This window comes from Oncorhynchus kisutch, linkage group LG11 (assembly GCF_002021735.2).
Source record: "Oncorhynchus kisutch isolate 150728-3 linkage group LG11, Okis_V2, whole genome shotgun sequence".
Classification (NCBI taxonomy): Eukaryota; Metazoa; Chordata; class Actinopteri; order Salmoniformes; family Salmonidae; genus Oncorhynchus; species Oncorhynchus kisutch.
In genome coordinates, this window is record NC_034184.2 from 87,125,441 (window position 1) to 87,141,103 (window position 15,663).

General features: G+C 44.1%; 1 protein-coding gene across 1 annotated transcript; it reads right to left on the reverse strand.

The window, feature by feature from the left end:
* Positions 1-257: 257 nt before the first annotated feature.
* On the reverse strand, positions 258-14,308 carry LOC109884426 (peptidase inhibitor 15-A). Its single transcript, XM_020476390.2, has 6 exons — positions 14,018-14,308; positions 13,436-13,767; positions 10,015-10,133; positions 4,342-4,474; positions 4,017-4,132; positions 258-3,299 (listed from the first exon to the last, which is right to left on the reverse strand). The coding sequence occupies exons 2-6, from the start codon at positions 13,712-13,714 to the stop codon at positions 3,164-3,166; spliced, it is 783 nt and encodes a 260-aa protein (XP_020331979.1). The 5' UTR covers positions 13,715-13,767; positions 14,018-14,308; the 3' UTR covers positions 258-3,163.
* Between the last annotated feature and the right edge of the window lie 1,355 nt (positions 14,309-15,663).

Consider the following 15,663-nt stretch of genomic DNA (forward strand, 5'->3'; position numbering starts at 1 on the left):
CTAAATTACCATACAGTCCACACTAAATTACCATACAGACCACACTAAATTACCATACAGACCACACTAAATTACCATACAGACCACACTAAATTACCATACAGACCACACTAAATTACCATACAGACCATACTAAATTACCATACAGACCACACTAAATTACCATACAGTCCACACTAAATTAGAGGAAACAATACAAGGTATTTTTTAATGTAATCTGAATGTGTCACCTCAATCAAAACCAGTATGCAATTGGAAAGAATTCCACATTTATATAAAGTTTATTTTACAAAACAATAAAAAAAAAACCATCCTTTAATTAAATATTTCTGGAATATAACTTATAGCAACAGTATGAATGTAGGATGAGGATATTGATTTTCTGGGTATGAGGTTCTATGGAGTGGTTTTCCATCTAAGAACCGAAAACAGTTCAGTGATACATTATAGAACATGACACAACAACAGACCAAAACACATGCTGTAAGGACATAGCTGGATCCTTTCAATGCAATACTGTCCATCTGTCCCATGGTATACACTTTCCACTGAGCCTTCTGTATGCTCAGAGTCATGTTAACAGGCAAACAACAAGCAACACAAACAGTATTTTACCTGTCCTCTAGCAACCAGTACTGAACCTGTCCTACAGCTTCCAGTACCTAACCTGTCCTATAGCAACCAGTACTGAACCTGTGCTACAGCTTCCAGTACCTAACCTGTCCTATAGCAACCAGTACTGAACCTGTCCTACAGCTTCCAGTACCTAACCTGTCCTATAGCTTCCAGTACCTAACCTGTCCTATAGCAACCAGTACTGAATCTGTCCTACATCAACCAGAACTGAATGTCACATCAATGTCATGTTGGTCAAGTGTTACATCTGCCATTGTGTCATCCACAGAAACAGGAGGCCAATCGTTCCCAATAGAGCTCATCACATATACAGGCCATTCTGTGGTGGACTCTCTCCAGTACAGTAAGTACAGCCCTCCCTGTGGGAAACATCACTTTAGTCAATTAGCTTCAGGATATGGATGGAAATGCATTTGCTGCAATTGTAATGTGGTTTGGTAGTCTACTGGCTGAGCTATGTGGTTTGGTAGTCTACTGGCTGAGCTATGTGGTTTGGTAGTCTACTGGCTGAGCTATGTGGTTTGGTAGTCTACTGGCTGAGCTATGTGGTTTGGTAGTCTACTGGCTGAGCTATGTGGTTTGGTAGTCTACTGGCTGATCTATGTGGTTTGGTAGTCTACTGGCTGAGCTTTGTGGTTTGGTAACCTACTGGTTAGCTGTAGTTGCTATGTGGTTTGGTAACCTACTGGTTAGCTGTAGTTGCTATGTGGTTTGGTAGGCTGTTGCGTTAGCTGTAGTTGCTATGTGGTTTGGTAGTCTACTGGCTGAGCTATGTGGTTTGGTAGGCTGTTGGGTTAGCTGTAGTTGCTATGTGGTTTGGTAGGCTGTTGGGTTAGCTGTAGTTGCTATGTGGTTTGGTAGTCTGTTGTGTTAGCTGTAGTTGCTATGTGGTTTGGTTAGCTGTAGTTGCTATGTGGTTTGGTAGGCTGTTGAGTTAGCTGTAGTTGCTATGTGGTTTGGTAGTCTGTTGGGTTAGCTGTAGTTGCTATGTGGTTTGGTAGTCTGTTGGGTTAGCTGTAGTTGCTATGTGGTTTGGTAGGCTGTTGAGTTAGCTGTAGTTGCTATGTGGTTTGGTAGTCTACTGGCTGAGCTATGTGGTTTGGTAACCTACTGGTGGGGTTAGCTGTAGTTGCTATGTGGTTTGGTAGGCTGTTGGGTTAGCTGTAGTTGCTACGTGGTTTGGTAGGCTGTTGGGTTAGCTGTAGTTGCTATGTGGTTTGGTAGGCTGTTGGGTTAGCTGTAGTTGCTATGCGGTTTGGTAACCTAATGGTTGGGTTAGCTGTAGTTGCTATGTGGCTTGGTAACCTACTGGTTGGGTTAGCTGTAGTTGCTATGTGGCTTGGTAGGCTGTTGGGTTAGCTTCAGTTGCTATGTGGTTTGGTAGGCTGTTGGGTTAGCTTCAGTTGCTATGTGGTTTGGTAGGCTGTTGGGTTAGCTGTATTTGCTATGTGGCTTGGTAGGCTGTTGGGTTAGCTGTAGTTGCTATGTGGCTTGGTAGGCTGTTGGGTTAGCTGTAGTTGATATGTGGCTTGGTAGGCTGTTGGGTTAGCTTCAGTTGCTATGTGGCTTGGTAGGCTGTTGGGTTAGCTTCAGTTGCTATGTGGCTTGGTAGGCTGTTGGGTTAGCTTCAGTTGCTATGTGGCTTGGTAGGCTGTTGGGTTAGCTTCACTTGCTATGTGGCTTGGTAGGCTGTTGGGTTAGCTTCAGTTGCTATGTGGCTAGTTAAGAACAAATTCTTATTTTCAATGACGGCCTAGGAACAGTGGGTTAACTGCCTGTTCAGGGGCAGAACTACAGATTTGTACCCTGTCAGCTCTGGGATTTGAACTTGCAACCTTTCGGTTACTAGTCCAACGCTCTAACCACTAGGCTACCCTGCCAACTTGCCTAGTTTAAAAAAAGAATCTCCACTCACGTTGCCTTTAAATGTCTATTACGCCATAGAATTGGTACAGATTGAATCAAGCCCTAATTAACGGTACATAAGTGAATTATTTCTCTCCACAGTTAGCCAACATGATTAGCTAAGCAAGCCCCCCCAAAAACCTGTACAAGTTAGTTAACAATCACTTTTAAAAACTATTTTTGCTTGCTACCGTAGTGTTGAAATGTCATTGACTTGTATCCATTTGACCCATCGTGAGGCACATCCATGCGTGTCCACATTCTATGGGTACATGACCAATGGTAAACCCATTATACTCTAACACTGTCAGGAAACATACTTCACAACATAAATTATCATCCGACTGTATCAATCAACCAATCAATCTAATTCATCATATGATAATCATTAAAAAAAAAATCTGGAAAATATGTCAAATAAAAAACATGAATTCTATGTACACATTATTATAAATGTATGCTTTAATCTTAAATTAGTGTGTTTTCCACGAATGCTGTGCAAATCCTTCAAGGGGGAAAGTCTCTGTGTTGGGGTCAGGGGTCAGCGTGTTAGCACCAAATGGCAATAGGGAATAGGGTGTGATTTGGGACGCAGACTTAGTCTGGACAGGGACTCCTGGCTCTATTTGAACCACTGCAGATAGTTTGTGTTGAGGGCTGGGAAGCACATGTTGTTGGAACAGGAGCCTCCGTAGCTCGGGGGACAGGCGGAACACGGGACGCCTACTTTGTAGGGTGCCTCTCCGATCCAGTTCCCCCTGGAAAACACAAGACAGACAGACACAGAGTTAATACTGGCACGGAGTGGTCTGGGATTCAGCTATAAGATAGCATATAAACTATATAACTATCTTATAGGGAATGTATTTAGGGAATGTGAAAGCTATAATCTGTTCACATATTTTGGGTGATATCATTTTCTTCATTTCAGTAAGCCTGTGAGTGGCTACATCGATAGTGGCCACAGTTGTAACTTTGGAAGGAAAATGCTTCTCTTGATTGGCTTTTATAAAACACAACTGCACATGTCCTAAGACACCAACACATGTGTTCTTCAGTGTGGAAGCCGTTGGTGATTTAGAAACATGTCAGCTGGTTGTATTATGAGGTCACAAGTCAGTCAGAATTCCCAATCACGGTCACGGAATACAGGAAGAGAGAAATGATTCTGGACTTCTTTGAGGTTCTGGAGGAGTTGGAATGTCCCTGGGACCTGGTACGTATATTCAGCTTCGTGCTGAAGCTCAAGCTCCAATGGAAGGAGTTGAACCGTACGGTTGCCAAACAGGCAGGTTGAGTATTGGCATGATCAGAACTACCAGTTTACCACTGTTAAAAGTAACAGGTCAACAGCATAGAAGTTGATGTGAAAAAAACTAAGACTTTTCCTACAGATCCTGTATTCCTACTTCCTGAAATGTCAAAAGGGGGTTTAAGTTGGAAATAAAATGTGCATTCTATTACCGTCTACTTACTTAGATGAATAGTTACACACTAAGTATGTTGTCCGTTTCCACACGTTCCCCCACACGTTCATATTGTGACAGGTGTGTATAGCACATCCGACTTTGTTTGTTGTGGCCCAAACCATCTGTAAAGTAGAGAGACAGTAAGGATCATCAATTATCCAAAGATCATCCATACCACTATCATCAAAATGACAGGTTCAAATTCAACTTTTCCAATCGAGCATTGATGTCAATGGGAGATTTGCACTACACTTCAAGTCAAGCATGTGAATCTTAAGTTAATTTATTCTGCCCATACAACATTATGACTTTTCCTTGACTGTCTTCGTACCTGTGTATAATGTGTACACATGGGTCCGTAGCATTTAAGGGGGCATCTGGGGTTGCAGTCCCGGGGGTAAGGGAACACATAGTCCTTCACTTCATCATGCCAGGGCTTCACTAACTGGAGAATAGAGCGGTAGCTGAGGACAGAGACAGACAGATTAGTACTGAGGACAGACACAGACTGGTTAGTACTGAGGACAGACACAGACAGATTAGTACTGAGGACAGAGACAGACAGATTAGTACTGAGGACAGGCAGATTAGTACTGAGGACAGGGACAGACAGATTAGTACTGAGGACAGAGACAGACAGATTAGTACTGAGGACAGAGACAGACAGATTAGTACTGAGGACAGACAGATTAGTACTGAGGACAGGGACAGACAGATTAGTACTGAGGACAGAGACAGACAGATTAGTACTGAGGACAGAGACAGACAGATTAGTACTGAGGACAGACAGATTAGTATTGAGGACAGGGACAGACAGATTAGTACTGAGGACAGGGACAGACAGATTAGTACTGAGGACAGAGACAGACAGATTAGTACTGAGGACAGAGACAGACTGGTTAGTACTGAGTACAGACAGATTAGTACTGAGAACAGAGACAGCCAGATTAGTACTGAGGACAGGGACAGACAGATTAGTACTGAGGATAGAGACAGACAGATTAGTACTGAGGACAGAGACAGACTGGTTAGTACTGAGTACAGACAGATTAGTAATGAGAACAGAGACAGACAGATTAGTACTGAGTACAGGGACAGACAGATTAGTACTGAGGACAGAGACAGACAGATTAGTACTGAGGACAGAGACAGACAGATTAGTACTGAGGACAGACAGATTAGTACTGAGGACAGGGACAGACAGATTAGTACTGAGGACAGGGACAGACAGATTAGTACTGAGGACAGAGACAGACAGATTAGTACTGAGGACAGAGACAGACTGGTTAGTACTGAGTACAGCCAGATTAGTACTGAGAACAGAGACAGCCAGATTAGTACTGAGGACAGGGACAGACAGATTAGTACTGAGGATAGAGACAGACAGATTAGTACTGAGGACAGAGACAGACTGGTTAGTACTGAGTACAGACAGATTAGTACTGAGAACAGAGACAGACAGATTAGTACTGAGTACAGGGACAGACAGATTAGTACTGAGGACAGAGACAGACAGATTAGTACTGAGGACAGAGACAGACTGGTTAGTACTGAGGACAGACAGATTAGTACTGAGAACAGAGACAGACAGATTAGTACCGAGGACAGGGACACACAGATTAGTACTGAGGACAGAGACAGACAGATTAGTACTGAGGACAGAGACAGACAGATTAGTACTGAGGACAGACACAGACAGATTAATACTGAGGACAGAGACAGAGACGTGATGTGATCATAACAATTTACAGCAACTCAACTCCTTTTGTTCACCTGACCTAGAATTCCTTACAATCAAATGCCGACCGCATTATCTACCAAGTGAATTCTCTTCGATCATAATCACAGTCGTGTATATTCCCCCACAAGCAGACACATCGATGGCCCTGAAAGAACTTCATTTGACTCAATGTAAACTGGAAACCACATATCCTGATATCCTGAGGCTGCATTTATTGTAACAAGGCTCCCTAAATTTTATCAGCATATCGAATGCGTGACTCGGGTTGGAAAAATTCTGGATCATTGTTATTCAGACGCATACAAAGCCCCCCCCGCCCTCCTTTCGGAAAATCTGACCATGACTCCATTTTGTTCCTTCCAGCCTATAGACAAAAACTAAAACAGGAAGCGTCCGTGCTCAGGTCTGTTCAACGCGGGTCCGACCAATCGGATTCCACGCTTCAAGATTGCTTTGATCACGTGGACTGGGATATGTTCCGCATAGCGTCAGACAATAACATTGATGAATACGCTGATTCGGTGAGCGAGTTTATTAGCAAGTGCATCGGTGATGTTGTACCCACAGCGTCTATTAAAACCTTCCCAAACCAGAAACCGTGGATTGATGACGGCATTTGCGCAAAACTGAAAGCGCAAGCAACTGCTTTTAATCAGGGCAAGGTGACCGGAAACATGACCGAATACAAAACAGTGTAGCTGTTCCCTCTGCAAGGTAATCAAACAAGCTAAGCGTCAGTGTAGAGACAAAGTAGAGTCGCAATTCAACGGCTCAGACACAAGAGGTATGTGGCAGGGTCTACTGTCAATCACGGACTACATAAGGAAAACCAGCCCCGTCGCGGACCCCAATGTCTTGCTCCCAGACAGACCAAACACCTTCTTTGCTCGCTTTGAGGACAATACAGTGCCACCGACACGGCCTGCTACCAAAACCAACGTAAGTAAAACATTTAAAAGTGTTAACCCTCGCAAGGCTGCAGGCCCAGACGGCATCCCCAGCCGCGTCCTCAGAGCATGTGCAGACCAGCTGGCTGGTGTGTTTACAGACATATTCAATCAATCCTTATCCCAGTCTGCTCTTCCCACATGCTTCAAGAGGGCCACCATTATTCCTGTTCCCAAGAAAGTTAAGGTAACTGAGCTAAATGACTTCCGCCCCGTAGCACTCACTTCTGTCATCATGAAATGCTTTGAGAGACTTGTCAAGGACCATATCACCTCCACCCTACCTGACACCCTAGATCCACTCCAATATGCTTACCGCCCCAATAGGTCAACAGACGACGCAATCACAATCACACTGCACACTGCCCTAACCCATCTGGACAAGAGGAATAGCTATGTAAGAAAGCTGTTCATTAACTACAGCTCTGACCCTGGGTCTCGACTCCGCCCTGTGCAACTGGGTCCTGGACTGCCTGACTGAGGACAGACAGATCAGTACAGAGGACAGGGACAGACAGATTAGTACTGAGGACAGACAGATTAGTACTGAGGACAGAGACAGACAGATTAGTACTGAGGACAGACAGATTAGTACTGAGGACAGAGACAGACAGATTAGTACTGAGGACAGAGATATATAGATTAGTATTGAGGACAGAGACAGGTGGTGAGGGTAGGTAACAACATCTCCACCCCACTGATCCTCAACACTGGGTCCCCACAAGGGTGCGTTCTCAGCCCTCTCCTGTACTCCCTGTTCACCCATGACTGTGTGGCCATGCACACCCCCAACTCAATCATCAAGTTTGCAGACGACACTACAGTGGTAGGCTTGATTACCAACAACGACGAGACGGCCTACAGGGAGGAGGTGAGGGCCCTGGGAGTGTGGTGTCAGGAAAATAATCTCACACTCAACATCAACAAAACTAAGGAGATGATTGTGGACTTCAGGAAACAGCAGAGGGAACACCCCCCTATCCACATCAACGGGACAGTAGTGGAGAGGGTAGTAAGTTTTAAGTTCCTCGGCGTACACATCACAGACAAACTGAATTGGTCCACACAGACAGACAGCATCGTGAAGAAGGTGCAGCAGCGCCTCAACCTCAGGAGGCTAAAGAAATTCAGCTTATCACCAAAAACACTCACAAACTTCTACAGATGCACAATCGAGATCATCCTGTCGGGCTGTATCACCGCCTGGTACGGCAACTGCTCCGCCCACAACCGTAAGGCTCTCCAGAGGGTAGTGAGGTCTGCACAACGCATCACCGGGGGCAAACTACCTGCCCTCCAGGACACCTACACCACCCGATGTCACAGGAAGGCCATAAAGATCTTCAAGGACAACAACCACCCGAGCCACTGCCTGTTCACCCCGCTATCATCCAGAAGGCGAGGTCAGTACAGGTGCATCAAAGCTGGGACCGAGAGACTGAAAAACAGCTTCTATTACAAGGCCATCAGACTGTTAAACAGCTTCGATCTCAAGGCCATCAGACTGGTAAACAGCTTCGATCTCAAGGCCATCAGACTGGTAAACAGCTTCGATCTCAAGGCCATCAGACTGGTAAACAGCTTCTATCTAGAGGCCATCAGACTGTTAAACAGCTTCTGTCTCAAGGCCATCAGACTGTTAAACAGCTTCGATCTCAAGGCCATCAGACTGGTAAACAGCTTCTATCTCAAGGCCATCAGACTGTTAAACAGATTCTATCTCCATCAGACTGTTAAACAGCTTCTATCTAGAGGCCATCAGACTGTTAAACAGCTTCTGTCTCAAGGCCATCAGACTGTTAAACAGATTCTATCTCCATCAGACTGTTAAACAGCTTCTATCTAGAGGCCATCAGACTGTTAAACAGCTTCTATCTCAAGGCCATCAGACTGTTAAACAGCTTCTATCTCAAGGCCATCAGACTGTTAAACAGCTTCTATCTCAAGGCCATCAGACTGTTAAACAGCTTCTATCTCAAGGCCATCAGACTGAAAAACAGCTTCTATCTCAAGGCCATCAGACTGTTAACCAGCTTCTATCTCAAGGCCATCAGACTGTTAACCAGCTTCTATCTCCATCAGACTGTTAAACAGCTTCTATCTCAAGGCCATCAGACTGTTAAACAGCTTCTATCTCAAGGCCATCAGACTGTTAAACAGCTTCTATCTCAAGGTCATCAGACTGTTAAACAGCTTCTATCTCAAGGCCATCAGACTGTTAAACAGCTTCTATCTCAAGGCCATCAGACTGTTAAACAGCTTCTATCTCCATCAGACTGTTAAACAGCTTCTATCTCCATCAGACTGTTAAACAGCTTCTATCTCAAGGCCATCAGACTGTTAAACAGCTTCTATCTCAAGGCCATCAGACTGTTAAACAGCTTCTATCTCAAGGCCATCAGACTGTTAAACAGCTTCTATCTCAAGGCCATCAGACTGTTAAACAGCTTCTATCTCAAGGCCCTCAGACTGTTAAACAGCTTCTATCTCAAGGCCATCAGACTGTTAACCAGCTTGTATCTCAAGGCCATCAGACTGTTAAACAGCCACCACTAACATTGAGTGGCTGCTGCCAACATACAGACTCAACTCTCTGTCTCAAGGCCATCAGACTGTTAAACAGCCACCACTAACATTGAGTGGCTGCTGCCAACATACTGACTCAACTCTCTGTCTCAAGGCCATCAGACTGTTAAACAGCCACCACTAACATTGAGTGGCTGCTGCCAACACACTGACTCAACTTCAGCCACTTTAATCATGAAAAAAATTATGTAATAAATGCATCACTAGTCACTTTAAACAATGCTACCTAATATAATGTTTACATACCCTACATTACTCATCTCATATGTATATACTGTACTCTATACCATCTACTGCATCTTGCCTATGCCGTTCGGTCATCACTCATCCATATATTTATATGCACATATTCTTATTCATTCCTTTACCCTTGCGTGTATAAATTAGTTGTTGTGAAATCGTTAGGTTAGATTACTTGTTAAATATTACTGCACTGTCGGAACTAGAAGCACAAGCATTTCGCTACACTCGCAATAACATCTGCTAACCATGTGTTTGTGACCAATAACATTTGATTAGATGTATCCCCCATAGAGCTGTGGTCAACAGTAGTGCACTGAATAGGTAATACGGCACCATCTGGCACACATACAGGGTCACGAGATCCAGGATCCGTTCACCCTCCCCTCCGACATCCTGAACCTTAACCTGTAGAGGGTGATACACCAAACTGAGTTGGGGTCAGCACCTAGGGTCAACAGTGAAGGGTCAGAGGTTAGAGGTGACTCACCGTCCAGTCCTGACAGAGAGGTTCTGGCCCAGGAACCTGAGGAGGTGTCGAGGTCCGTGCTCCCACAGACACGCGTGGGCCCAGTCCTCAGCTGATTTAGACAGGGTCTCGTCCCACGTCTACACACACGTAGAAACACACACACACACACACACACACACACACACACACACACACACACACACAGAGAACATAAGAAAATGTGGAAAAGTGAATAACATGGACTGCAATGTAGGTTGTCTATAATCCATGTTCCAATACAATAGATGTGTCTATAATCCATGTTACCACGCTAAAACGTGAGTCTAATCCATGTTCACACAATAAATATTGCCTATAAACAATGTTCCCATAGTAAAGCCTGTCTATAATCCATGTCCCCATAGTAAATATTGTCTATAATCCATGTTCCCCTACTAAAGGTTGTCTCTAATCCATGTTCCCCTACTAAAGCCTGTCTATAATCCATGTTCCCCTACTAAAGGTTGTCTCTAATCCATGTTCCCCTACTAAAGGTTGTCTCTAATCCATGTTCCCCTACTAAAGCCTGTCTATAATCCATGTTCCAATACAATAGATGTGCATATAATCCATGTTCCCCTACTAAAGGTTGTCTATAATCCATGTTCCCCTACTAAAGGTTGTCTATAATCCATGTTCCCCTACTAAAGGTTGTCTATAATCCATGTTCCCCTACTAAAGGTTGTCTCTAATCCATGTTCCCCTACTAAAGCATGTCTCTAATCCATGTTCCCCTACTAAAGCATGTCTCTAATCCATGTTCCCCTACTAAAGGTTGTCTATAATCTATGTTCTCCTACTAAAGGTTGTCTCTAATCCATGTTCCCCTACTAAAGCCTGTCTATAATCCATGTTCCCCTACTAAAGGTTGTCTATAATCCATGTTCTCCTACTAAAGGTTGTCTCTAATCCATGTTCCCCTACTAAAGCATGTCTCTAATCCATGTTCCCCTACTAAAGCATGTCTCTAATCCATGTTCCCCTACTAAAGGTTGTCTATAATCTATGTTCTCCTACTAAAGGTTGTCTCTAATCCATGTTCCCCTACTAAAGCATGTCTCTAATCCATGTTCCCCTACTAAAGCATGTCTCTAATCCATGTCCCCCTACTAAAGCATGTCTCTAATCCATGTCCCCCTACTAAAGCATGTCTCTAATCCATGTTCCCCTACTAAAGCATGTCTCTAATCCATGTTCCCCTACTAAAGCATGTCTCTAATCCATGTCCCCCTACTAAAGGTTGTCTATAATCTATGTCCCCCTACTAAAGCATGTCTCTAATCCATGTTCCCCTACTAAAGGTTGCCTATAATCTATGTTCCCCTACTAAAGCCTGTCTATAATCTATGTCCCCCTACTAAAGGTTGTTATACTGTAGATTGACATGTTTTAAGGCCCTGAGAAATGGTTTACCTGATGGAACGTTGTAATGAATCATCTGTGAGCATGAGTAGCAGTGTAACCTTGTTTTCCTTTCTGTTTTCACAAAGGTTTCTAAAACAACTAAACCGTCTGTAGGCTTTCTTAAAAAAACAAACAGAATTACTCTTCCAGCTCTGCATTGGTCTCTTTACGTTATTTCATTTACGCGAGACTGTTCTGCTGCGTTCCCAGTACTCCAACGCAACCATGTTCCCTGAGTTATGACGCAACAATGCAACGTGGTATCTTCATTTATTCTACAGTACCGCTGGAACGGAACACAGAGCCAAATAAGAATTGGATCAGGGTTTGGGACGAGAGACAACCGCCTAGATCGTTGCAGGCTACTCTCTCATGTGGTTCCAATTCAGAATGTTGTATTAGAGAATGGAAAGAGACTTCCGCTCAGTGATTCCATCATCGTTCCTATGCAACTGGCCTGTTCAGAGCGATACACTGCCAATAGTTGGTTTATCGTAGCTAGAGTCTTTTTTACAGTAGCCTCTTTTGGGAACAATGCACTCTTCACTGTATCTAGAATACAAAAATGTACCTCCAATTCTCATAACCACCATAATCCACCTTAAAGACATAATCCTATCTTCTAAACTGGACATTGTCCATGAAATACAACCAGCTACCAGCTACCAGCTATCAGCTACCAGCTATCAGCTATCAGCTACCAGCTATCAGTTACCAGCTACCAGCTATCAGCTACCAGCTATCAGTTACCAGCTATCAGCTACCAGCTATCAGTTACCAGCTATCAGCTACCAGCTATCAGCTACCAGCTATCAGCTACCAGCTACCAGCTATCAGCTACCAGCTATCAGCTACCAGCTATAAGCTACCAGCTACCAGCTATCAGCTACCAGCTACCAGCTATCAGCTACCAGCTACCAGCTATCAGCTACCAGCTACCAGCTATCAGCTACCAGCTACCAGTTACCAGCTACCAGCTATCGTGTGTTTCTACCCATTCATCATTAATTCATTAACTTCTCCAGCCAAACCCATTACATCACTACATGGACACTTGGATACCAAATAGCACCCTATTCCCTATATAGTGCACTACTATAGCACCCTATTCCCTATATAGTGCACTACTATAGCACCCTATTTCCTATATAGTGCACAACTTTTGATTAGGGCACCCTATGACTTTGGTCAAAAGTAGTGCACTATATAGGGAATAGGGTGCCATGTGGGACGTGGTCGCAGTGTAGTTCAGAGCAGGATGTTCAGTGACAAATGTCTCTTCTGGCCCAGCTGTTGACCACATTTCAGGGTTCAGGACCACCTAGAGCCTTGCTGGTAGAGCCCGGAGGGGGGGAAATGTAGAGAGCTCAAGTGCTCTTCAGTTATAGACGCTAGTAGTACCTCATAAAGACTAGACTAATGGGTTCACGTGGACCAAGGTTCTGTCCTAAATGAAATACAATGGGTCCTGGTCAAAAGTAGTGCACTGCATAGGGAATGGGGTGCTATAGTAGTGCACTATATAGGGAATAGGGTGCTATTGTAGTGCACTATATAGAGAATAGGGTGCTATAGTAGTGCACTATATAGGGAATAGGGTGCCATTGTTGAACAATTGCACTCACATCAAGCATCAAATTAGAGTCACCAGTCACCATGACTGACAGTTTCTTTCATTACTAAGCAACACACATTTATCATTCAATGGTTTGAGCAACTAGTCCATTAGGCCAATGTAACGGATGTGAAACGCTAGCTTAGTTAGCGGTGGTGCGCGGTCTAAAGGTATACTGTTACACCAACGTGTAAATGATAGTTTATCATAACGCTTACCACTGATGTTACCAATAGGGGAATTATCAATACATACACGTCAATATCACAATCACACAATCACAAGAGCAAGTGAAGGCAGGGAAGTCAGGAAAAGAGAAGGGTCATTCGTCATTAAATCAATGAGTAATGGATTGATAAAGTTGGAAGATAAATCACTTACCATGTACTCCATATTGGACGCCGGAGGGAAAACTTTCCCTCTTACTTTATTGTGATAATCGAGAATGACAAGCATGTCGTTTTGGGAAATATAACGCTTCTTCCTGGTCAGAATAATATTCTTGCTGTCTGCTTCTCCATAGCTGAACGCTGAGCCAAGGTCGGTGAAATTGGTGGCTGGCAGCGTCGAGGACACATTGGGAGAGTTGGCTGCCAATACACTTGCTCCGCAAGATATGCACAGCAGCAGCAAGTCTATGGAAAAGTGCGGAGCATTCATGTTTTCTGCTTTTTCTGATTTCTCAAATGCTGTATGTGAAGTCTGGATTTAATCTGAAATGAAAGCAATACAAATCCCAGACATTAGATAAGTATATTTTTACGGTTATGCCAACTAGAATGGGCCAATATTTAAAATGTTCCATGCGTAAAATTGAATAACATCAGTGTATATCCCACGCAAGTATGTAACCTAAGATAGTGTGACATTTCAAATAGTCAAAATGTCAAAAATGCATTCAGTAGAGAAATATCCTGTGTCAACAGAAGAAATAAATTCCCTGGAAACTTGGAGCGATCCTACCTTCTCCTTTTCAGCCGTATCTTGTACCTGCGTTGCCAGGCGACACTCTTCCAACCTTCCAGTTAGAATAGTTGACAGGAGGGAGAGAGAGAGAGAGAGAGAGAGAGATGATGCTCAGTTCAAGCAGTAGCTTAGACTAGTCAAACTATACGAGGACTTCGGCTGCCGTTCTGCGCGCCGGGTTTTTATATATCACAGTGGTAGATGCAGGAAGTACGCCGGTCCGAAGGTGTGCTGACTGAGTCCCCTCCCTTTCACCTGAAAACAAAAACATCATTTGGAGAGAGATGTTATGTTGTATCACCTTCCTGGCAGAGAGAGCTTGCTTCAACTTAATCACAAACATCTGCTTTAAATTTGCGCAGCTGGACAAAGTGAAGAGGAAAATACGCGATGAGAGAGCCACATAATCTCGTAATTCAGGTCAGATAGAGGTTTGGGAAGGGAGGTGGGTTTTACTGCGGTCATCAGGCAACAGAGACTATATGATGAGAAACTGGCTAAATAAACATATAGGGCTAACCCACGTATAGGGCTAACCCACATATAGGGCTAACCCACATATAGGGCTAACCCACGTATAGGGCTAACCCACGTATAGGGCTAACCCACGTATAGGGCTAACCCACATATAGGGCTAACCCACGTATAGGACTAACCCACGTATAGGGCTAACCCACGTATAGGGCTAACCCACATATAGGGCTAACCCACATATAGGGCTAACCCACGTATAGGGCTAACCCACGTATAGGGCTAACCCACGTATAGGGCTAACCCACGTATAGGGCTAACCCACATATAGGGCTAACCCACATATAGGGCTAACCCACATATAGGGCTAACCCACATATAGGGCTAACCCACATATAGGGCTAACCCACATATAGGGCTAACCCACATATAGGGCTAACCCACGTATAGGGCTAACCCACATATAGGGCTAACCCACATATAGGGCTAACCCACGTATAGGGCTAACCCACATATAGGGCTAACCCACATATAGGGCTAACCCACATAGAGGGCTAACCCACATATAGGGCTAACCCACATATAGGGCTAACCCACATATAGGGCTAACCCACGTATAGGGCTAACCCACATATAGGGCTAACCCACGTATAGGGCTAACCCACATAGAGGGCTAACCCACGTATAGGGCTAACCCACGTAGAGGGCTAACCCACATATAGGGCTAACCCACATATAGGGCTAACCCACATATAGGGCTAACCCACATATAGGGCTAACCCACATATAGGGCTAACCCACTTGCTGGGAATTGTAACATGGCTCTTATAGTGACGATCGCTACACTGTAAAGAAGATGGCCATGATTCTACCTATGTCGCAGTGGTCTAAGGCACTGCATCTCATTGCTAGAGGCGTCACTACAGGCCCTGGTTCAATTCCAGGTATTATCACAACCGGCCATAATTAGGAGTCCCATAGGACGGCACACAATTGGCCAGGCTTTGTCTGGGTTTGGCCGGGGTAGGCCATAATTTTAAATAAGAATGTGTTCTTAATTAACTAACTTGTCTAGTTAAATAAAATAAAAATGGAATGATTGAACCCATCAAGTGGTCAGAACATAAGAGCGTAAACACAAGGAGGACATCCAACAGATTTCTGGTCTGGCT

Excerpts from the sequence above, each read along its gene's own strand:
- LOC109884426 (XM_020476390.2), bottom strand. The coding sequence starts at position 13,714 with ATGAATGCTCCGCACTTTTCCATAGACTTGCTGCTGCTGTGCATATCT. Across the intron at positions 10,134-13,435 it reads CGTCCAATATGGAGTACATG|ACGTGGGACGAGACCCTGTC; the intron begins GTAAGTGATTTA and ends ACGTGTGTGTAG. Across the intron at positions 3,300-4,016 it reads GTGTGTAACTATTCATCTAA|GGGGAACTGGATCGGAGAGG; the intron begins GTAAGTAGACGG and ends TGTGTTTTCCAG.